General features: G+C 35.8%; 1 protein-coding gene across 1 annotated transcript in view; it reads left to right on the top strand.

Moving 5' to 3' along the window:
* The window catches only part of WDR17 (WD repeat domain 17), a 102,390-nt gene that overhangs the window by 28,715 nt on the left and 48,823 nt on the right, over nucleotides 1-24,852 (top strand). Inside the window, exons 7-12 of the mRNA XM_027837566.1 lie at nucleotides 1,160-1,282; nucleotides 4,713-4,897; nucleotides 11,827-11,995; nucleotides 16,644-16,735; nucleotides 19,549-19,631; nucleotides 22,231-22,317. Coding sequence (XP_027693367.1) covers nucleotides 1,160-1,282; nucleotides 4,713-4,897; nucleotides 11,827-11,995; nucleotides 16,644-16,735; nucleotides 19,549-19,631; nucleotides 22,231-22,317 — 739 coding nt within the window. The remainder of the gene's footprint in view (nucleotides 1-1,159; nucleotides 1,283-4,712; nucleotides 4,898-11,826; nucleotides 11,996-16,643; nucleotides 16,736-19,548; nucleotides 19,632-22,230; nucleotides 22,318-24,852) is intronic.

The raw sequence follows: 24,852 nt of genomic DNA, 5'->3' as shown, positions 1-24,852 counted from the left end.
GTATTAGTATTGAGAAGCTATAGAATAATACAAAAAAAGCTAAAATAATGGAAATGCTATATTTGAAAGCTTTAGCTTACTTTAAAAGTATATGTATGATTAATGAATGAAAAGCATTTAATAATAATAGCAATAGGTAACATAGTATTCACTATGTGCCAGGCACTGTGCTGAGTATTTTACAAATATGATGTCGCTGGATCCTCATAACAACCCTAGGATGAAGGTGCTATTATAATCTCCATTTTGTAGAAGAGGAAATTGAGACATGTTAAGTGACATGTTCAGAGTCACACAGATAGTGTCTGAGGCCAGATTTGAACTCAGGGCTTCCTGAACTGACTGACACTCTAGCTACTCCACTGTTTACAAAGCACTTACTAGGTGCTAAGCCCTGTGTCGGCCTTGGAGACACATATACAAAATCAAGGATAACTTCTATCTTCAAGGATATTATATTGTCATGGAGTGAAACAATACACATAGGGGAATAGTGGATAGGCAGGGGCACTAAGATGCAGAAAGTTACAGACACAGTGAGTGGAGCCATCAGGGAATAATCTGACACTACAGTAGATGCAGACTTGATTTTGATCATGATTTAGAACTAGAAAATATTGAGGTACTCAGGCAAAATTTCCAGAGATAAAAGGGCTGAAACCTCCAGAGTATTGTTTGGTCTGGGTGAGAAGATGGCTGAGTCTACCTTTAGTAGGAGGCCTGGTGAGAGACCTGGATCCCCCAGGGCAAAACCAGAGAATGAAAGGGTCTCACACCTCCAGGGAATGGTCTCTAGGGGATGGTGGTTAGGACAGTGAAGACAGCTGGCAAGGCTGTGGAGCAGATGGCCAGGAAGTAGGGAGTGAATTTACAAACACACACACATACACACATACACGTGTGTGTATACATATGTGTACGTATGTATGTGAGTATGTATACATAAATAAAATTTGTCATGTATATATAATTTGTTATGTATGTAAAATGAGCTATGGTGGTATGAATATATTATTGTACTATATTGTAAGAGTGATGTCAGCAAAATACACTAAAATCCCTCTGTTATAGTTTCAAAATTATTTAATTACATTTTATATGTGGGTAATCCAATTTCAAAACTGGGTTTTACTGAAGGGAATTTTTGTGTTCCTATTAGATTCCCAAGTTGGGGTACTAAGAGTTTGGAACGTTTCAAGGTCAACACCTCTTGAGAATTTTAAATTGAAGAAAACAGGATTTCATGTTTTACATGTACTTAATTCTCCCCTGAAGAAAAAATGTGAGTAAAAATACATTTTTTAGTAAGAAAGTTTCTTTGTTGATATCAAATATAATAGCTGTTAATAAGTATCACAGGCTTATGAAGTATCTTAGGTTGGACTGAGTGACAAATAAAAAGCCTTGGGACTCTGACATATTGGAGCAATGACTACAAAACTAGATTCAGATTTCAGTCCTGGCTCCACCATTTACCCCTCCCCCCCATGTAAATTTGGGCAAATTACTTATTCTCTCTGGGCTTAATTACCTTAATTTCATGTCCCCAGTGCCTGTCACCTAGTAAACGCTTGATAAATGCTTATTGATTGATCTTCAAAAGGAAGGGGTTAAGAGAGCAGTTTGATGATCTTTCTATGGCCCTCAACTCAACATTAGACAATTCTAAGGTACTTGAGAAAGGACAAAGCAGAATTAAAGTAGTAAGGCAGATTTTTTTTTATAGTGTTTTTATATGTCTCAGAAGAAGAAAGAGGCCGGAAAGTAGGTGACGTTATCCTTATAACATATAGTGAATGGGTATAAAGACATTCTCTTTTCCATCTTCACGTTTTTTCACAGACTATCCCCCATTCCTGAAATACACTCCTTCCTCACTTCTGCCTTTTAGAATGCCTAGCTTCCCTCATAACTCAGATCAGACACCACCTCCAAGGACTGTCCTAATCCTTCTCAACTGCGCAAAGAAAAGCCATTAAGATTAAGGACGACTGGGAAAGGCCTCTGGAAGAAGTTGGGGCTTTAGCTGAGACTTGAAGGAAGTCAGGAAAGCCAGGATGTGGAATTGAGGAGGAAGAGTGTTCCATTCCTGGGATACAGCCAGTGAAAACATTTAGAGATAGGAGATGGAATGTCATGTGTGAGAAACAGCCTGGAGGCCAGAGTCACTGGAGTATGTGGAGGGGAGTAAGGTGTAAGAAGACTGGAAAGCTAGGAAGGGACCAGGTTATGAAGAGCTTTAAAATCCAAACAGGCTTTCATATTCGATCCTGGCAGTATGAGGGAATCACTGGAGTTGACTGAATATGATAAAGTGATAGAGTCAGATGTAGTTTTAGGAAGATCAGCTTGACAGCTGAGTGGAGGATAGACGACAGTGGGGAGAGACTTGAAACAGGGAGATAAACAACCATGCTATTGCAATCATCCAGGTACGAGGTGATTAAGGCCTGCACCAGGCCCTCTGACATTATTGCAGGAGAAAAGAGGACATTTGCAAGTTTGAGATGTCTATTAGGCAGTTGGTAATGTGAGACTGGAGGTCAGAATAGAGATGAAGTCTAGACAAGTAGATCTGAGGGTCATCTGCATTGAAATGATAATTGAAATGATGAGAGCAGATGAGATCACTTATTGTAATAGTATGAGAGAAGAGGGCATGCAGGACAGGGTGAATAACCCTTGTCATGTGTATTGCACAGCTATAATTTTAGAATATGGGTTGAACTGGATGTCCACTGAGGTCACTTAAATTTCTGAAATTCTTTGATTCTGTGCCTGTAGTATCAACTTCAATGGTTGTTATTAGAGTCAAAGGAGAGAATATATATAATGTGCTTTTACAAATCATAAAGTGTTGTGCTAAGTGCTAAGCATACAAAGACAAAAATGAAAGGCTTTCCTAATCCAATTCTGGCATTCTAGCCATCAAAACATCATGCTGCCACATGTGGCAGCCAGAACTTGAATCTGGATTTTTTAACTCCTATAAGCTCTAGTACTTTTGCTACAAAGCCTCAAAAGAATGAGTTAGAGCCTAAAATAAATTATCTGGTAAATTAACATCTCCTTGTGTGCAATCTGATGTGATCATATGTCCCGTGATTCACTTTGGCAATATAGATGGACCAATCTTCAGAAACATCATGTTCTCTCTAATGTGAAAAGTCATGGAGGCCTTCTTGAAACAGGTGGATCATTTCATGAAAAGCTGTTCTACTCCCTCCATTCACATTTTAGTCACATCCCAATATCAGCCATATTACAAATATGTATTTAAAGCTTAGGACCCATTTTAAAGCCTTAGATCTGCATGTATCATGTCACCTTTCTGACTGTTAAAAAAAACCCGAAACAATGAAAGGTATTAGATGTTTTCAGGATATTACATATAAAAATAGATTTTAAAGTATTATACATAAAATATATTACATACATAAAACACATAACAGAGAAAGAGAGAAAATTCAGAGGGAAAAACTTATTGTTCAGAAGTTTTAACACTTGTTCAGAAAACTAAATCTCTGTAGAGGTGACAAGATGACAATAAGCTAACTTTGTAAAGGATAGTCAGATTTAGAGATGGAAGGACCTTTAAAGACCAGTGAGGTAACAAGCTGATTCCAGTTCTTAAAACGTACTTTTCTTTGTAGAAACACTCTTAAATAAAGGGGTTAGTTGAAGAAATGACATCCACGTCATGAATATGATGAAGATGCATTTTAAACAGTATAGAGGGTAACTGTTAGTACAGCAGGGAAGGCAATTCACTTGAACCACAGGAGCTTTTCACTGATGATTTCATGCCTGAAGGTCAACAGATTCTGCAAGTAAGTAGGGGTACCTACGCTGCAAGGGTGAGGTTTAGGAGTCTGAAATTAATATTGGAGGTCAAATAGCATGGGGCATTGCACAATGCATTGGACTGGGAGTCAAGAGACTTGAGTTCATTTCCCAGTTCTGCCCCTAGCTGGCATTAGACCTGATCAATTCATGTCTCTTCTTTGTTTTTACAATCAATCAAAAACCTGTACCTCATTTACTTCATATGTAAAGGGGTGAACCAGACAATCTACACGGTCCTTTTCACCTCTTAAATCTTATGATTTTAAAATAACTGGTATTAGGGAAGGCTATAATATTGCAGTATTATTCAGAGAAAAGTTCTACATTAAACATTATATCCATGATTTTTTTAAAAGTTATTTGTTCTTAAAGTCAGGCCCCTGGAATAGGATGAACTATGCTTCTCCAGTGAAATTTTAACTAAATATTTATTCCTCCGTAACTACATGTACTTCTTTTTTGTAAGACTACTACTATTATATATATTTATATACATACATACATATATATATATGAGTGTGTATATGTGTATATGTGTATGTATAAGTAGGAGACTAGGATTATGTATATGTATAATATACACATTTTCCCCATACAAGCAGTGTCTCAAAAGTATTCCTTTATTTGTACAGAAAATTTAGTCACAATATCTTGGTTTCATTAGCAAGATTCAGATTATAAAGGAAAATAAATAATTGAATATATTTATTTTAAATGATGTATTGAGACTTAGTTCTAGTATATGAGAAGTGTGTTTATTAGTCTCAGTACAGTGTCTGGTACATTGCATATGTTTAATAAATGTTTATTGACTGCTTGACCAATACTTTCATGTAATTTACACTTTTTTTGTTTAAATTAAACAGTTTCAGCACATTCTCCAACCAAAAATCATTATATATCCTCAACTAGTGAAGCTGTTCCTCCTCCAACTCTGACACAAAATCAAGCTTTTTCTCTTCCTCCTGGCCATGCAGTCTGCTGTTTCATGGATGGTGGAGTTGGGCTTTATGATATGGGAGCCAAGAAATGGGATTTTCTTAGAGATTTGGTATGTCTACTATCATATTCCAAAATATATGATTTTCTAGCTTTTTATATTATGCAATCTTATATAGTGGATAGAAGGCAAGACTTGGAGTCAGGAAAACCTAGGTTCAAAACTAGGCTCTCATAGCATAACCATGGACCAATCACTTAGTGCCCCAGGCAACTAAGACTGTAAGAGAAGAGTTGCCAATCAATATTGGTAGAGGGAATTTCTAATGAAATCAGAGGTCTAGACCAAAACCCCTACCATCAATAGGAATAAAGGTGATGGTGCTGAACTTAATTTAATTTAATTTTTAAAAATCATAGGTAAGCTTCCCCCCACCCCTTGATTTACACTACTGCTTCTCCCTTTGTGCCAAGCAGAAGGGTCTTTGCGCAGGGAGTATGAGAGAGGAAATAACATTAAGTGGCTATAATGGAGAGGATCTGGTTCAAGCAGGACTCTTGAACCCATAGTATAGTTCCTGCCTTGGACTAGCCACCAAATCTCTGTGATTGGCTAGCTGTGGCCAGCCAAGTTTGTACAAGATAGACAGGATGGAAAACATCTCCTCCCATCAATCCTTTCCATAATTGCCTTGAGTACTTAGGCAGTTTCCTGTGCTGGGAGTGCTGGATCAGAGTTCCTCCAGTTTCCACTATTTCAAGAAGGGAGGGGCTACTCTTTTACATGCTTTTCCGGGAAGAGCAAACATATGCAACTTGCACATTTCCTAAAACTTCCTAGGTTTGGTTCAATCCTGTGGAGTACAGTAGTTGGCCTATAGCTTCTCAGTAGATAGTGTTTTGTAATGTATTGTTTTCTTGTTATTCTATATATCTCTTTGCCTTTCAATTCTATGGTTAGTAAACTGCATTATACAGGAGAGTAAATTCAAGCATGTGTCTCTGTTTGCAGTCAGCATCATTATTATGACAAGATCACATGACTAGTCAACAAGGAAATGAGGTTTCCCCACTGAGTGAAGACTCAAAGCTAGGAATTAAGTAGGAAGACCCACACCCTACTCAGTAGGCAAGTTGCACTGGGAATGTGCAACTTGGGAATGGGGAATGAGTTGAGAGAGAGACAGAGATAAAGAATTATGGAGCTGAGAGACAGGCCTTTGATTTACATGGAACCACTGAAAGCAGGGCTATTATTCAGCATTCCTTTAACCACAGCGACTATTGATAGCTACCCACTGAGGAGCCCCATACTGCTAGCTCCTGTTCTCCCTCTCTCTACAGAGTGCCTCACTGTCAAGGTGTGTGTGGGTTATAAACCATAAAACTTATCTTATTCCTCCAGTCTAAAGCCCTTGTTTCTGTATCTTTTAAGGGGAAAAGGCAAGCATGATGTGAGGGGACATGTTTCATCTCAAGGCTTGAAGCAGTCTTTTGACCATGACTTACTACAACTTGCTGTCAAATGACTAAAAAGCTTCAGAAACAGTAGAGAGATATAGAGATGAAATAGCTATATAATATATGCATATATTAAACCATACCAGAATATTAATGTGCTTTGTATATGTACAAAATGTATGTTTTGCATATGTATTGGCCATATGCATTGTTGCCATATGTATATTACATATGTACTGGCATGAAAATGATCTAATTTCTCTGTAACTCAGCAACAAAGCTCAAAGTAAACCAAACACTCAGACTTTCACTGGACAGGCAGCAGTGTGGAAATAATTGAATCAAATGATTTGAGTTCTAGCTTTGGAAGTGTCATTGACTAGCTTTACTTAACCACTCTTGGCTGAAGTTTACTCATCTGTAAATGAATTGGATTAAATCATTTCTATGGCTCTTGTAAGAGTAAAAATTCTATGATTCTAATCATCACTATGGAGGGTACTCTTAATGGTCTGAATCTTGCAGAGAATATCATATGCCACATTTTCCCATCCTATTTCAAAGCCTGCTTTGCTCATATTGGGCTCTTCAAGTCCTTATGAAACATCCAACTACATCATCCACAAAGAACCATTTGTAATAAGGGAGTTTAAGAGTTGATGAAAAAGGTACCTTTTAAAGATGTTGATTGATTGATACTGCCTAAGTGGAGCATTTTAGTTATAACATAAATACTCTAGAAGTATATTTAGTTGTATAGCTAACTTTTCTTTTTATAAAAATAATTTTTCTATCATTTTTTCACATTACCCAAATTTCTCACAGTATTCCTCCCCTCCCCTCTCCCAGAGAGTTATCTCATAGAACAAAGAATATATTTAAAGAAAAAGTTAATTGTAAAGATAGTTTATAAATTTTCTTCATTATTTTATTTTCAAACAATTCCAATTAATAAGCATTACATATGCATACACTATGTCCAAAGCAACATGTTAAACACTGGGGATGAAATGAGGAAAAACAATACATGCCACAACTTAAGGAGCTTATGTTTAGTGGGAGGGAGACAAATGTACACAAACAACCACAATAGAAATTAGAAAATTATTGAACACATAGGAGAGGCCAAATAGAGTGACAAGAGAAATTCAATAAAAGGAGGGATCATTTCTAGCTATGAGCATTAGAGAAGGTGACATGGAGGAGTTAACAACTGTTTGGAGACTTGAAAAAGAAGGATTTCAGTTGGTGGAAACAGGTGGAAAGTCTATTTCAGTCTTATGGAAGAAGTCTGAAAGAGACTGTAGAATGTTTAGCAGAGTACAGAATGTACCTAGAGGAGTACTATAAATAAAGCTTAAGAGAAGGCTAGAGGCAGATAGTGAGAATCCTGAATTAACTGGCAAAAAAAATGTATATTTTATTTGGTAAGCAGTAGGGAGCTACTAAATGTTTTTTGAGCAAGGGAGAAACATTCAAATCTGTTCATTAGGAAGTCTACTTTAGCAGTAGGATTGAAGGATGGATTGAGAAGGGGGGATTTGGAGATAGACCAGTTAGCAGGTACTAATGGTACAATCCAATCAAGAGTTAATAAGAGCTGCACTAGAGTCCCTTATATAAAGGAAAATGAACACCTAAGGAACACACTGAAGAAACAAGGTGTTCGAAGGATGAAACTGGGCCAGGCCAGCCAAACCACAACCACTACCTCAATTTCCACCTCCTGTCAGACATGGTGGAAACAGCACAAGAACCCTAGGAGTGGCAATGCCCCTAAGACCATCAACTCTGCTTCAGCCTAGCCCGCAGAAGCCATAATCTAAGGCAGCAACCCTTGGGGATGAGCGCTTGCCATCCTGCCACCACCGCCAATACCAATTGCCAGCAATAGGCGGTTAAGCCCAAGAGCTCAAACAGTACTAGTGCTCCCTAGACCACTGGCCTTGCCTCCAGCTTGGTCCCTACAACCATAGCTAAGGGGAGTAACCCTTGTGGAGACTCTGCCCAGCTTACTACCTCTGAACGTGCTACAAGCCTTGCCCCTTCAGCAGTGACTGCTCCTAAAGACCAGGAGAACAAAGTTCTTACCAAAGCCCTTCATACAGCCAAATGGTAAGACATCAGAAAGGAGAGATAGTTGATCAAGAAAAATGACATTATGAAAATGTGTTTAATGGGAATGTATACATAGAGCCTATATCAGATTGAATGCCTTCTAGGGGAGGGGGGTGGGGAGGGAGGGGGAGAAAATTTAACATTCAAAGCTTATGGAAGTGATTGGTGAAAACTAAAAAGAAATAAATTAATTAAAATTTTTAAAAAAGAAAAGTAATATTAAAGAAGATGTATTACTGTCTGCTTTGCCATTGTACCCTAAGAAACATCGGCCTTTCCATCTAACTCACAGATGAAACCTACTCTATGTATTGTTTCCTTCTTTGGAAAGTGATCTCCTTCAGAGCAGGAACTGTCTGCTTTTCTATATGAATCCTAATACTTAGCACAACAGAAAGCACTTAAATGCACTTTCATTCATAACAAAGTATATAATTGGCAAAAATAATGAAATTATAGCTTATGTTGAAGAATTATGAATAAATTTATATTTGAATATAACTAAACCTATCATTAGGTGGATTTGGGGAGTGTAGACCTTCCCTATAAGGAAACTCCATCTACCAGTATAGATTAGCCACTCTTCTGTAACATAAAATCTAAGACAGTTGCATGGGGCACTTAGTGAGTTGCATGAGGCACTGAGGCACAGGTTCACATATCCAGTATTGTGTCAGAGGTAAGACTTGAGCCTAGGTTTTCCTGGATTCCTAATCCCAATTCTCTATGCCCTGCTTCATGCATTTCTCTTTGCTGACTGGCTGGCTGGATATAACATTAAATTTTGTCATGCACCTGTTCCGATTCCAGGAAAAGATACTTTCTTGGTATTAGTTTTTCAACTCAGTCCTCCCCTAACTAGATGGTGAAATTCATTTGTCTATTCTTTAAGGAAATTTTATGACTTTATACCTTTCCTCCACATTACCTCTGATCAGAGTCCCCATTTTTTTCATATTTCAGGGATATATTTTTCATCTTCCAGGTAAATATTTGCTTTTCTACCATATAGCAGCTCCCATCTCCTATCTAATAGTCAGGTCAGCCATAAACTGAAATCCAGTCCAGTTGTATCTGGTGTTCAAATGAAGTGTCCTATAAGCTGCCTTTCCTTATTCCTTCAGGTGCTAGTGCCCCTTTTCCCTAAATTACTTTGTATTCTTTTTTTAAATATATTTTCTATGTATCTGTATGCATACACGTGGTTTCCCTCGGTTAGTAAGCGCCTTGAGAAGGAGTACTTCATTTTGGACATGAAGCCCCAGAACCTAGCACAATACTAGGAATGTACTGTTTGTTGATTGGTTGATTGAAACCATAAACATCTATAATAAAAAAATTCATATGAAAAATACAATTGCTTTGATAAAAAAGAACACTTGAAGATACATGTGAAACAAAGAAATATCACAGAATTATAAATCATTATATAGAAGGGACCTCAGTCTAAGCACTCCATTTTAAGGATGAGGAAACTAAGGTCCAGACAAGTTTTGGTGATTCAACAAAAGTCAAAAAGCTCAGGAATAGAATCCAGTCCAGTGCTCTTGCTACTATGCTATGCTTTCAGGAAGAAAAAAAAAAAGAAAGAAACAAAAAACAAACAAACAAAAAAAAAACCCACTGGTTTCTGAAATCTGCTTTATGGTTCTACTCCAATTTTTAAATGAAATTTAGTTTTATTGACCTTTAGAGTTTACATAAATTTAAATCTTAATTACTTTAAGGGTTTGAATTTTACCAAATTATACTGGTACTCATTAGTAGCGGTTTTCTCAATAGACTTCTTGGAGCAAATCTTTATTTGACTTTTCCTCACTCTCTCTAGCTGGTCTACCACCTTTGACCCTTTGAGGTCCTCCTCCTCATTAAAAACAGTAATACAGCTGGTTTCATAGAAGAGACATATTCTTCTGTAGAAGGAAAATAATTGTTAGTAGGTTTACAAATGAATACAAATCAGGAATATGATAAGTCTTAGCTCAACAGAAGGACAGAGCACTAGGTCATTCTATTCTTATTCCTCCTTCCCTCTATAGAAAATTTCCCAGTTAACAGAGACTCACATCACTTTCACATCTTTAAGAAAAGCCCTGGAAGTTTGAACTGAGAAAATGACCATCTAGAAAAAGGTAGTCTCAGTGATTCTTCCTGGTTATTATCTAGATGCCAGCCTGGAAAGAGTCATGTTATCTTCTAATCCTTTTTTACATTAAACATCTTGTTGAGGTACACCCTTAAAGATTTGTATGATGTACCTCTCTCCAAGGATGGTATCAGGGACAAAGCACAAAAGTAACACCAAAACCAGATCATACTTAAATATTTCCTAAAAGAAACATTGGAACTTCATATTGATAGGGACCTCATACAGTTCTTATATCAAATTATTGAAGCACTATTACCACTACTACAACATAAGTCAAACAATTATCCTATATTTGTGTGATATCCATATATATTTTTATAACATTACTTGCTTTATTAAAATTAAGGATACATAAGAATCCAGTAAAAATGAGTTATAGTAGTACAGATACTCTCTAGCAGATTTCATTCTTGATATGTATCCTTTTGGTAGGAACAATAATAATAGCTACCATTTATTTAGTGCTTTAAGTTTTAAGGCTCTAAGGTATTTTATCTAATTTGATCCTCACAACAACTCTGTGAGGAAGATATTATTGTTATTCCCATTTTACAGATAAGGAAGTTGAAGTTGAGAGAGGTCAAGTCACTTGCCTAGGATCACACAGCTAGTAAATGCCTTAAGCAGGATTTGAACCCAGAGTTTCCTGATGCCAGGAAAAGCATTCTCTCTACTGCTAATTTGCTTAGGAATAAGAAGAAATAACTGAATGCAGATTTGGTTGTTGCTATTTGATTTAAAGAGTAAAAATGGAATTACAGTATCAAAATAGCATGAAAATATATACTTTTTATCTCTAGCAATAAGGATGGTAGATAAATGATCATATCTTTATTATTAAATGATCTCAAGCTCTTTTAGCATCTATATCTTGTATAGAAAATATATTTCTCCTTTAAGACATTTTGTTTCATATATATTTTTGCTCTTTAATATATTGAAAGATTAATATATTGAAAGGAATTCAATAATAAATGTCTCCACCAATTGGAAAATGGTATTATTGCAAGTATTTATAGCTGGAAATTCAACCAAATTTGTACGGTTTTGAGGGACTTCTGTTCAATGAAATCTAGAACTGCAATTTGTGAAATTATGCATTAGTTCAATGGTGAGCCAGTAATCCTTCCAATATCATATTTTTTGTTTGTTTATGTACTTATTATATCATAATCTTTCTAGAAGATTCCAGTGGGGATGTTTGCTTACTCACATGTTCAAAGTTGGCTCGTAAGTTACATAAGGTGGTAACATTTTTTATGAATGTTCTTGCCTTACATATTGCATGTTTTATTTTTTTGTTTGCCTTGTAGGGGCATGTGGAAACTATCTTTGACTGCAAATTTAAACCTGATAATCCTAATCTTTTAGCAACAGCTTCATTTGATGGAACTGTAAAAGTCTGGGATGTAAATACACTGACAGCAGTCTATACCTCTCCTGGGAATGAAGGGGTTATTTATTCTGTTTCTTGGGCTCCAGGTGAGGATTGTTTTATTGGAATTTTAATAAACCATGTAGATTTTGTTCCAACTATTTTGCTATTTGAATTAATTTCTTTCTGTTAAAGTCACTTGGGCTTGTCGGGAACTATTCTCAAAAATACACTGTTAGCCCAATACTCATATAGTTATTTTAATAGCTTGCAAACAGAGGATACATTTCTGAGTCTCTGACAAATAATATGGCCAAAAAGAAGAGTCACCAATGATCAGGAATAGCTTTTGTGTGGTTCTCATATGTGACCTTATGCGGTTCCTCAGTTTTATAAATGTGTTCCTGAAAAGGCATGTGAAAATCAATTATGTAAATGAAGTAATTCAAAATATAGTATAGAGCCTTTTAAAGAAAACTATGATTAATGTTTCAATAAAGTGCTTTCTTGTAAAAAAAATAATAAATTTAAAATCTGGATTTTCATGTATTAAGTTTTGCTGTAAATTTATATTATATATAGAGAGAATATATAGTAATGGAGAGAGCACTGGACTTGGAGTCTAGAAGACCTGAGTTCAAATGCTTCCTCATACACTTACCATCTGTGTGACCCTGAGCAATTTTTTTTAACATCTCTGTGCCTTAGTTTCCTTATCTTTAAAATGACGGAGTTGGGCTTAATCTCCTTGAAGTCCTGTTCAGCTCTAAATCTATGTTTCTTTGATCTTTTATTCTATACTTAAGGAAAGGAGAATTGTTAGGGTATCTAAATAATTTTACTTGTTATTGTTTGTTATGGATCTCTAGATTCACTTTCTTTGGTAGAAGATGGTGACACTCATAAAGTAATCAATAAGTATTTATTAAATGCCATCTCAGCCTGGAGATTCAAAGAATGGCAAACACAGAACCTGCCTTCCAGGGTGGTCATGGATCAGGAGTCAGATGCCCATATAATTTCCCCTTTCCATTTAAAAGTAGGAATATCATTGAGGGAAAGGGAGAAAAAGGAAGACTGAGAAAATATGGTAGCCTTTCCTCATGTAATATGATCTACAATAGAAGAGAATACAGCATTCAATAATAATAATAAAAATACTTTATGCTTTCAGAACACTCTGGTGACTATAACCCTGTGAAGTAGGTAGTAGAAGAATTTTTATCCTCGTTTTCCAGATGAGAAAATTCAAACTCACAGAGAGGTGAACTGCCCCTAAGAGGATGCTAAGCGATTTTGACCTCTAAAATTCCTTTGTTTCATATGGAACAATCCGAAGAAACATGTCCTCATTTGGACCGCCTTAGTTCACAGACAGAAACTGCTTCCTCCTATTCCTCTTCCATCCCAAAACATGTTGAATCACCTTCCAAATAAAAATGGAAACATCATAGTCATAGTACAAAATGAATTTCTACTGATTCTTAAATTCAAAGTAGAGAATCCTTAGAAAAAGCTCATGCTTGTGACCACTCTGTTACTCTATCCTAACTTAGAGTACTAAAGAGATTAGTATAGCCTACATCAGGATCCCACACAAATTCTTGAGGTGTTCTATATTTTTGGCACAGATTTATGTTTAAAGTGATAAAAAGTATTGGAATGAAAAGTCTTTCCTTAAAAAGATCAAAAGCATTTCTCTATAGCCAATAAATATTTTTATTGGTACACACATGTAATGGCATTATTGTACAATAGGAAATGATCAATATAAAGAATACATACAAGCATAGATCAACTTGCATGATCTGATACAGAGTGAAATAAGCAGAGACAGGAAGTCAATATATACAATGAATATAAGAATATAAATAAATGGAATGGACAATAACCACAAAACAATGAAAAATGAATTCTTCAAAATTAAAAAGAACAAGCATGGTCCCCCAAAATTGATAGATGAAGATGCTTCCCTCTGTCTCTTTGTAGAGGTTGGGGGTTCACTAGTATGCAACTTTGAATGGAATATTAGGTTTTTTTCAGTAATGACTGGTTTTGCTAATTTTCTTTAAAATGATTATTTTATATATGAGATGATTCTCTTATGGGTTGAGGTAGGATAGAGGAGATCATTTGAGGGCTGTACGAACAAAAGATATTGATAAATATTTATAAGATAAATGCTAGTTAGACAATTGGTAAACACTGGACACATAAGCTATCATGTTATGAGGAGAAAATTCCAGGGTATGTCTTCATGAACCCCAAACTTCTATTTAGAAAAGGCAGGAATCTGAACTCCTTGGATGGAATAATCCTGGGATCTATCTTTCTAAAAGAAAAAAAAGAATTCCTGAGGCAGGACCCACTTTGACAGTTACCTTATGTAAATAAAATTTTTAATAAACACTGGGAACTTTCCCAATCAGACCAGGGATGAAGCAAATAATAGTAGTAGTGTTTGTGCTATTATTTAATAACATGCTAGAAATACTGGTTATAGCAATAATATAAGAAAAAATAAGAGAATAAACAGGGGGAGGTGATGAGTTACTTTCAGAACTACAGAGAAGCAACAACAACAAAAAAATTGAGAAAATGGCTTCATTAAAGCAGAATGTAAAACAAAACCACCCAAATCACCAGCATTTCTGCATATAAACAAAAGAAACTTGGAGGAAGAGAAATTCCGTTTTAAATAACAACTATGTATGTATGGATGTGTGTGTGTGTGTGTGTGTGTGTAAATAAATATAAGCTTTTTTTTCCTACAGAAAGAAAAGAAGACCTTTTTTATTTGTAAGGAAGTTGAAAAGAGTTCAGTGCTCATGGCTAGGATACATCTACATAGTAAAATAAAAATACTATCCAAATTATTCTATAGATTTAGTATTAAACCAGATAAATTGCTAAGGAGATACTTTATAAAATTAAACAAAATAATAACAAAATTGATATGGAATAACAATAGAGGAGTAGAATATGTTTGATAACTGAGTCTTGGGAGCAAATACAGCTGCTTAATTTTCGATTATGTAAAAATCACACAGCCCTGGGGGGAAACTCTCAATTTGAAAAATACTGGGGGAACTAGAGGTCAGTTTGGCAGAAAGTAAGTTTAAATCAGCATCTTACATGTATACATAATAATAAGTTTTGATGGATAAATGATATAAATATAGAGGATGAAGGAAAGATATCTTTTGCAGAGATAAGTCAAAGATTCATTACCAGAATGAGACAGAAAAAAAATTTAAAAGATAAAAATAGGCAATATCAATTATAGAAAAATTTAAAAAGACTCTTGTGCATATAAAATCAGTGCAGCACAAACTAGAAGAGAAGACACAGACTGGGAAAACATGGTTTCATTAAATATAGATAAAATCTCATCATGCACTGTGCTAAGTCTTTGAGATGCAAAAAAATAAAAAGGCATTGGCCCTGCCACAAGGACCCTGCAGTTTAATGTTGAATATTAACATGTAAATAATTAGGTACATACAAGATATGGACAGAGTAGAAGGTCATCTGAAGAGGGATGTCATTAGGTACTAGAGGGACTAGGAAAAGTTGGCAGAACGTGGGTTTTTTGTTGAACCTTGAAGGAAGCCAGGGAAACTTAGAGGGAGAGGTGAGGAGGAAGAGTAATCCAGAGGGAATTAACATAAATCTATAAGATCCAAACAAACTAATGAATCAGCAAACAAGTTTATTAAGTGCTTACTATGTGCTAGGCACCACAGGAAAAACAAAGAGAAAAGTAAAATAGTCCTTGCCCTCAAAGGGAAGCAATCTGTAGGTATTCAATATTTTCCCAATAGACAAATGGTCAAGAGAGATAAAGTTTTCAAAAGAAATGAAAACTATCAACAAACATTTGAAAAATTGCTTAAGGTAATTGCAAATTAAAATAGCTCTGAATTACCACCTCACACAATCAAATTAGCAAAAGAGGTAAAAGAGAGGAAAATGTAGCATTGAAGGAGTTGTCAAAAGAGAGAACCACTAATTTGCTGCTGATAGAGTTATGAATTAATTCAACCATTCTAAAAAACCATTTGGCATTTGCAAGAAAAGTTACTAAATTGTTCATAACCTTTGACCCAGAGATCTCATTACTGGATATGTCCCAAGGAGGTTAATGACAGCAATTAAAGACCCAAATATTAAAAGCAGCATTATTTCTGATGAAAATATGAAATCTCAAAATATGCCCAATGACTGGAGGATGGCTGAATAAATTGCAATATTTGTATATAATATAATATTACTGCACTATAAAGAATAATTAATTCACAGAAAAATAGGAAGATTCGAATGAAATGATGCAGAGAGCAGAAAGTAGAAGCAATAACATACACAATGACTACAACAAACTAAATAATAATACTAAAAGGAGATTCAATTCAGGTCAATTACAATGAACAGTGTTGGTTGGTACCATATTAGCAAAGTTAAAGGATACGTTAACCCATGTTATCAGTCAGTAAACTATAAAAGTGCAAAGTGATTACACTATCATAATTATACTTCTAGGTAGTTTTACTTAACTCTATTCGGGAAATGTACTTTGTAAAAAAAAATACCGTAATTTTGTTTTTATACAAAATGCTTCAATAAAAAGAAGAAAGGTTAGGTCTTAGTGCTTCAGTGACTAAAGAAAATGCCTGCTGTCTTGCTAGTGTTAGAAGCAGAAACAAGCACCATGTTTATAAGGCTCTGAAACATCTATATGTGATATTATTTCCTAAGGTGATTTAAATTGTATTGCTGGAGCAACTTCTCGAAATGGTGGTTTTATTTGGGATATTGAAAAAGGCAAAATGATAACACGATTCAATGAGGTAAGATTCATTTGTTTTTATTTAATTTTTTTAAAATTGGTGGTGACTACAAAAAAAATTAAAAGAAAAATGTGTCTTTACTCATCTTGCATATGCTGTATATTTGGGTAGATAATAACCAGAGAAGATGTGTTTCCTCTAAACTATCCAAGCATTATAGAAAATTAGATAGTATTATTAATTTACAGAAATGAAATCTGAAAATTTCAGCTTTCTCTTAAGATTTAGATTATTCTTAGTCTCCTAAAATTTCATGTGGTACTTAGCATCCACTCACAAAATTAGTCATATAAAACAAGTTATCCTGGAAGGAACCTTTACCTGGGAGTCAGGAGACAGTCCTGGTTCTATCATTAACTCACTGGGTGACTATGAGCAATCATTCAGTATCCTCACTCCTTAGTTTCCTTATTTGCAAAGTGGAAGAGCTGCATACAATTAGTTGTGTGATCCTAGGGAAGTCATTTATTCTGTCTGGATCTCTCACTTTCCTTTTTTTTTTTTTAATATAATGAAAGAGTTGGAGTCTATGATTTCTTCTAATGACCCTTCTAGTCTGATAGTCTATGATTCTGTGATTGGATAATCATTAATGAGCCTTCCAGTTCTAAAACCTGATGATTTTATGATAGAGAAGAGGGAAGGGAACATGCATTTAATTAAGCAACAGGCACTTTAATTAATTATGTGCCAGGCACTATGTTAAACACTTTACAAATATTATCTCATTTGATCTTCACAACAAGCACGTAAGGAAGATACTAAGTCATGAATATTTTCCTCTTCCTATTGGTAAAGTCACAGATTCTATGCTAGCTTTTGCTTGTAGTTAAATGACCATCCCACTGTCCTTTTCAGTATATATATATATATATATATATATATATATATATATATTAATATTTTAAAGAGATATTTATAGGGGAATGATAACATGTATATACATGTTATCATATCACACATCCCATAAAGAACTGGACATAGAGGAATAAATGTAATTAAAGAGGTTCTTTTTGTCCTACTTTTGTACTATGATATGATATAAATAATTTTATTTCTACAAAAATTAGCATTAAAGATGACTTATTGCTTGTGGGTTTATTCAGTAATTTGTATTGGGAGGGGCTTAAGTCAGTTTTGCACAGCACAAAGTGGAGAATTAAGAAGAGCCAGTGAATTGGAACTGTATTTATAGATCACTTAGATAACCCAGGCTGAAATGTCCACTATCATTTAATTGTGCAAATTTAATCTCAATATATTATCATTGAAGTGCCTTCATTCTAAAGTTTTTAAATAAAATCAAATATGGAAATGAAGGCTGAATACTATTTTTGAAATAAATAGCTGCTAGAGGTAATCCCAAATAGTGAGGAGGCTGAGGATGACAGATCTCATGATCTCAGGAGTTCTGAGCTGCACTGGGCAAGGCCAATCAGGTGTTTGCACAGTTTTGCATCAGTATGATAAGCTGCTGGGAGCTGGGGGGCCAATGAGACTGCCTTAAGGAAAGGCAAAGCAGCTCAGGTTGGAAATAGAGCTGTCATGATTTTTAGAACAGGATCAGGTTTGTAAGTAAGCTTTGCACTCACTTCTGGCTTCCATGAAATAAGGAGATACAGTCATAAAAAAGGAAGGAGGGAGAGAAAGAGAAAGAAAGGGAGGAAGGAAAGAAGGAAGGAAGGAAGGAAGGAAGGAAGGAAGGAAGGAAGGAAGGAAGGAAGGAAGGAAGGAAGGAAGGAAAGAAGTTACAGTAGATTGTGGTTAATAAATACTTGTTGAATTGAACTGTTTTACAAATAAAGATATCTTTTCAACTTTTCCACATGTGCCTTAACACTGATTAGGGAAGGGACCGGAACTTTGACTTCCTCAGGGTTGGGAACTTTCAGATGAGGAAATTCCCACTAGCACTGCAGGTCATCCCTTCTCTGTAGTTTATTCTATAAGAGAGTCTCTTGTAGCACTGAGCACTTGGGCAGCTCGTATGTGTCAGGAGTAGGTCTTGAACTCTAGTCTTCCTAGCTCCAAGACCAGTTCTTAATCCGTTATGCCACACTGCTGTCTCTGATGCTCATCACCATTTTCTTCTGTAGGTTTGGTATTTGGTTTATATTATTTTTTTTTATTGGATCATATGATTCCATTGGTATTTAGGACTCCTTGCAAGGAAAATCCCTCTGTCAAAGCATATCAGCTTTTTTATTTTGCAAATTCTTAGAGAGTTGTCTGGAAGACTAAGAGGTGAAGTATCTTGCCCACAGTCACACATCCAATATATAAGAGGTGAGACTTAAGCCCAGGTCTTCTTGACTCAGACTGATCTTCTATTGCCTCTCCAAACAAACCAATTAATCTAAACAAAATAAAGAATTATAGTGTTCACTGTATTTCAGAAGGATATCTTCAGTTTTCCATTATTGCTAAGAATGCCTTGATTCTATAGTTCAGTCACATTTGAATACTAACTAGCTGCTTCTCAATTCCATCCTTATGACTCCATATTTGTCCAGACTGCCCCCTCATCCCTTTGACATGCATCCTTGCCTTCTCTGCCTGGTGAAACCTGTCTTTTCTTTCACGTGCCAACTCAAGTCACTTGATGCCTCTCCCAGTCTCTTCAGCTGAAAGTGACCCCTTCCTCTTCAAGTATTTTTATCACTACTTTTCAATTCCAGAAACAGTTAGAAGGAATGGAATAAGTGATAAATGTAGAGTTCATAGTAGGAAAAGATTACCCCAGAGGAATAAATAAATAAGAGAAAAAAGGGGTGAATTATTTTTTATTGATAGGTATTTTGCATTTTTTGAAGCATGGAAAGAATGGAATATTCTGCATTGCCTGGAGTCATAAAGATTCCAAAAGAATAGCCACATGCAGTGCTGATGGATTCTGGTGAGTACTGTGTTTAAAAATGCCTCTCTTTATGATATGAAGATTTGATCATACTAATAACATAATATTAGAGTAGGTAGTGAGAACAACGGACTAAGTGTATTCTAGTCACTTAATCTTCTTGGGCCTCAGTTTCTTCACATATAAAATGAGGGGATTGAGTTAAATTATATCAAAGGTAAAATCTTTTGTAAAAGAGTCTCTGCTAGGAACGATCACTAAGAATGTAATATTAGTATCTAATAATATATGAATATGTGTGTATATATCCACATATCCATACATATGGATATGTGGGTGTATTTGGTGATGATGTAAAATTATGAGTTTCTTTCTAAATATGCAAAATGAATTAGATATGTAAATAACAGTAGATACTAGATTGATAAGGGAACATTGGTGGCTCTATATTGAAAAGCAAAAATAAAAACCAAATACAGAATGTATCTCAAATAAACTTTAGGATTCTTTAGAAGGTTTTCATGATACTTCTAAGAGATACATTATTTCCATTTCACACAAAAAGAAATAATAACACCAGAGTTAATAGAATACAGTTTATGCCCTCATTTGCTTAGTCATCATTACCTTATGGCTGTGTTTTGTGTAAGGTCAACAATCCTATCTACGAAGGAGCAGACTAATGCAAGTGTGGATGTGCTGCTGCTTTTAATGGTAGCACCTGATTGCCCTGCCACTATGGCTGTTTGGGCCAGTACATTCTTTATGAACCCTGTCTAGTCTGCTCCATCAAAAAGAAGTTTCCAGCTCAAAACAAAACAAAAACTATAAAGGGGAAATTGCTTTAGGTCCTTGTCTTCAAGCAAACACTATCTTTTGGCATCCTTAGCATTAGCACTAGCAAGTTTAGCTGAGATGCTTTAAAAGAGTTCAGCTTCTGTATATATTTATAATCCTAGTTATATTTCTCCAAACAAACCTGAAACTTTTTGACATACTTACCTCACAGGTTGTTAGGAACAAATATGAGATAATATTTGTAAGATGTTTTATAATCCTAAAATACCCTAAATGCCACCTATTGCTATTCTCCTTCTAATTTAGGAGGAAGAGGAGGAGGAGGAGGAGGCATAAAGGGTAACATAGCCATTGAACATTAGTTATAGAACAATATTCAGAGATCCTTACCAAGAAGTTCACAAACTTTTTTTTAAAATTAACAAAATATTTTGAGATTTGTTCTCCCTAGTTCACTGGGGCTATTAAGTACAGTGCCTACCGTAATTAGTTTGTCCTTCCCTCAGCAGCTGGGTAGCTCTTTCCTCCCTGAGGCTTACCCTACTGGAGCTGGACTCAGCTAAAAACTCCTCAGTCCAAGCAATCTACTCACCTCCTCCTCTTTGGTTCTTTAGCAAATAATGTATTTAAGTAAGTATAAGCGTGGTTCACAAACAGACATCAAAGAGCCACAATTGAGGACCTAGATGGCCACATGTATCCTCAAGGCCGCAGGTTCTCCTCCCCTGGTCCCAGAGGCTGAGGAGGCTCCAAGAGACCAACCCAGGAGTCTGCATTGATGGTGATCTGGGAAACACTTCACTATCATAAAATATTAATTAAAATTAAATCCTCTGAGTTCAAAGGACTTATAGTAATTGAACTGAGTTAAAAAATTTTAAGGGTTAATTTTTCCTAAGAGTCTGGACTGAACAAAGGAAAGTACAAAAAGCTTTGTAGAACAAGCAAATAACAAACCAAGAGAAATAGTCCCTAGGACTTGCCTTCTTTTTCTTTTTCTTTTTCTTTTCCTACAGAGTAGAATAGCTTTTGTGTTGAGGGGCTGGAAAGAAGGTCTGTTTTGTTGTTAACAAAGCTTAAGAGGTCTTTGGTTGGGGTTGGAGGGAGCCAAAAATTTGTAACTATGCCCATAGGTATGTTTTAATTGTAGCCAATTGTTTTGTTTTATTAACAAATTAAGCAGTTTTGTAAATGCAGTTGTTATTCTGGGCAAAACTTACTCTGCTAAGTTTTAAAACAGCAAATGTCATATTTATATAAATGCTTATATTTAACGCATATATAAAAGCCTATGAAAAGCTGTCATGGCAAAATGGATACAAAACTGGACTCAGTGTCAGAAAGATATGGGTTGAAGTCCTGCCTCCAACATATACTGATTGGGTGATTCTGGGTCCAGGCAACACTTTAGAGAGGATGTAAATGTAGATCTCCATTGGTAGAGGAAGTTTTTTACTGGGAGTTCTTTATTCTAATGAATTCATGGTCCTGGCCCTAAATAAATAAATGCCAATATAATACTATATTATATTTTCAAACTTCCTTAATTTAAATGATATCTATCCCCAAGGAGAAATGTTATAGATAGGAAGTAAATTTGCTAAAGTGAAATATGCTAACTTTAACTTCTCACAATTATTATTATATAATATAAATAAGCACATAGTTATTATTATTATTTATTATTTTAGAGCACCATTAAATGTTTCTGGTGCTTTGAAGACAAAGTATCTGCCCTGAGGAGCTTACACTTTAGTTATATAAATCTGACTTTGACCCCTGCATTAATGTATTCCAAATGTTACTTTTTTTCCCATTACAATATTGTAATTAATTTCAGTATTATTCGAACAATTGATGGTAAAGTTCTCCACAAATACAAACATCCTGCTGCAGTTTTTGGTTGTGATTGGAGCCAAAACAACAAGTAAGTGCAATTCTTTTATGAAATGAACAGTGACTTTTGGGATATTTTATATGCCCCAGTCATCAAACTCAATGGCTTTAACAGTTTAAAAAAAAAACAACTCTAAAGGCAATAGTCATCATTCTTTATATCAGATGTTGCCCTTAGAAGCAAGTGAGTGAGATCCTTGAAAAGAGGCAGTATGTAATGACTTGTAGTGTTCTATAAGAGAGCTCCCTGAAGAAATCTATGAAGGGAAATGGAGGTAGAGTAGTCACATTGCCAGCTAGCAGGATAACAGATGGCCTGAGTGCTTGCACTGATACCTAGGCAGTGTTCTGAGACGTAGAGGAAGGCCTCCAGTATGTTGGCCCAGCCCTCTGTGGACGATCCAGGGGAAAATGTGGACAAGGAACACATAGGGTGAGAAAGTAAGGTGGGTTTGTGATCTACACCGGGGTAAGGAAGGACCATGATGTTGAGACCACAGTCTTAGTGTAAGGTTCTTTATGCCAAGACAGGAGAGAAGGGCTCTAGCTCTTCCTTTGCCGCATACTAGTTATGGGCTCTTAATATCCCTGAACCTCAGTGTCCTCATTTGCAGCATGGGGATAAGAAGTTCTACCCCGTCTATCTAATAGCATAATCTCTATATGGTAATAACAATAATAATAATAATAATACATTTTAAAGAATTTTATAGTTGTCAAAGCACTTTCAAATACATTACTTTATTTGATTTTCACAGTAATATAGGAAGTAAATTCATAATAAAGCTAGGGCCAGACTGATTTTTACTGAACCCAGGTCCAGATTCCCCCCTAGATGATTGTAAGATTAGGTGTGTAAAAGTGCTTTGAAAATTATGGTGCTTTTATATGATATAAATAATGAAAAAGCATTGTCATTATTTTAAAATCATGCTTTCTTGCTGTTAAGAAAGACAAACAACTTTCAAGTCCTCTGCAAGTCAGTGTAGGGTTCACTTCAGTGACTGTGAAGCTCAGATCAACGAAAGAAGTAAAGCCCTATGAACATTATCCTGTCCCTTCCCACATTTATGCAGGAACCTGTGCATTACACAAGCTTGTTTTGTCTACATTTATGAACCACACCCTATCCCACCCTATCACAAGCAGGGACTGTATTGCTGCTGCAATATAAGCTGTAATCTGAGGGCCCTTAAAATGTAAGAACATAGGTGGAGGTTCTCTTTTCCTGTTGAAAGGGTATCCTTGTTTGAGAACTTGGCAAGAACCAACCAAAAATGACCAACACAGGGTCCAGTTGTGAGCAAATGTTAGTTACTTATGGGGAAACTATAGGATATATAGAACTATATTAGGAATATTCAGTTCAGATATGGCCCTTGAGCTCAGTGTACTTATGAACTATTCACATCACGTTTAGCATTTTTCTTCATATTATCATAGGAAATATCTCATGGTTCTTCATAGGACTTATCAGAGATAGAAACATTGAGAATATGTTTAAACTCTGATAATTCACTTTACTGTGGAATGAATTCTGGGTCCAAATATGTTTGTCTTGGTTTTTACATATAATAGGTACTTAATAAATGCTGATTAAATTGGATTAAGTGTATACAGTGATTATATAGTATTACTTTTTTTATTATCATGTGGAATAACCGATAATATATATGATAGTCATATTCCTGAGTATCAAGGTAAAGCCAGGGTTAAACTATCTTATTCTTAATACCTTATTGTTTTGTATCTGGAGACTATGTGGTTAAACTAAGTGGTTAACTAAGTGATCAAACTTCTTAGTTTGGAGTTGCTGAATTAGGCAGTGGTGGGGATGAAAGTGTAACACCTGTTGGTTTAATCCTATCACATAATTCTGAGTCTCCTTGGTTTTATTCCAAATCATTAAATGCTAATAACCTAAATATATCCGAAGGGCCTGGGAAAAACCTTAGAGCCCCAGTATAATGCTGATGGTAGAAGCAAAGGAGAAAAAAGTCTTTGCCTCTGAGAAGAGTTCCTTTGCTTCTCCTTTGCTGGGCCTTGCCTCACCCAGGCTTCTTCCCCCTGACCCAGTTCCCAAGATTCCTCTCAAACCACATGAGTTTCTCATAGGGTTTTGGGACCTTGCTCATCATGGCAGAGGTGCCCCTGGATGTGGTCTTCCCCATATGTTTTATAGAATTTCATACTTCTCTGAGCTCTGCCCTAGCCAGGGCCCTTGAGAAGACTTCTTTGCTGTGGGTAACAAGTAAACAGCTGAGCAGAATAATCAGAGCCATGGCTCATGGGGAGAGAGAGATGGGGTGGAGGGACCTTTGGAGTTCAGGAAGCTACAGAACATCAAAGCAGGTGAATAACCTGCTAAAGCAGCCCAAGACCTGTTCCTTCTTGCCTCCTCCCCTCTGACTTCCTGAATGGCTTACCACTCTGTTTAGGTCCCATACCTTTGTTCATTTATACCTGGAACATCCTGCCCTTATTCCATTAGAGGCAAATAGATGGTACAGTGGATAGAGTGTTGGATAGAATAAGGAAGGCTTGAGTTAAATCTAGCCTCAGACAT

The sequence above is a fragment of the Vombatus ursinus genome, unplaced genomic scaffold, assembly GCF_900497805.2.
Source record: "Vombatus ursinus unplaced genomic scaffold, bare-nosed wombat genome assembly UNPS02014821.1, whole genome shotgun sequence".
Classification (NCBI taxonomy): Eukaryota; Metazoa; Chordata; class Mammalia; order Diprotodontia; family Vombatidae; genus Vombatus; species Vombatus ursinus.
This window is presented reverse-complemented; position numbering and strand designations above follow the sequence as displayed.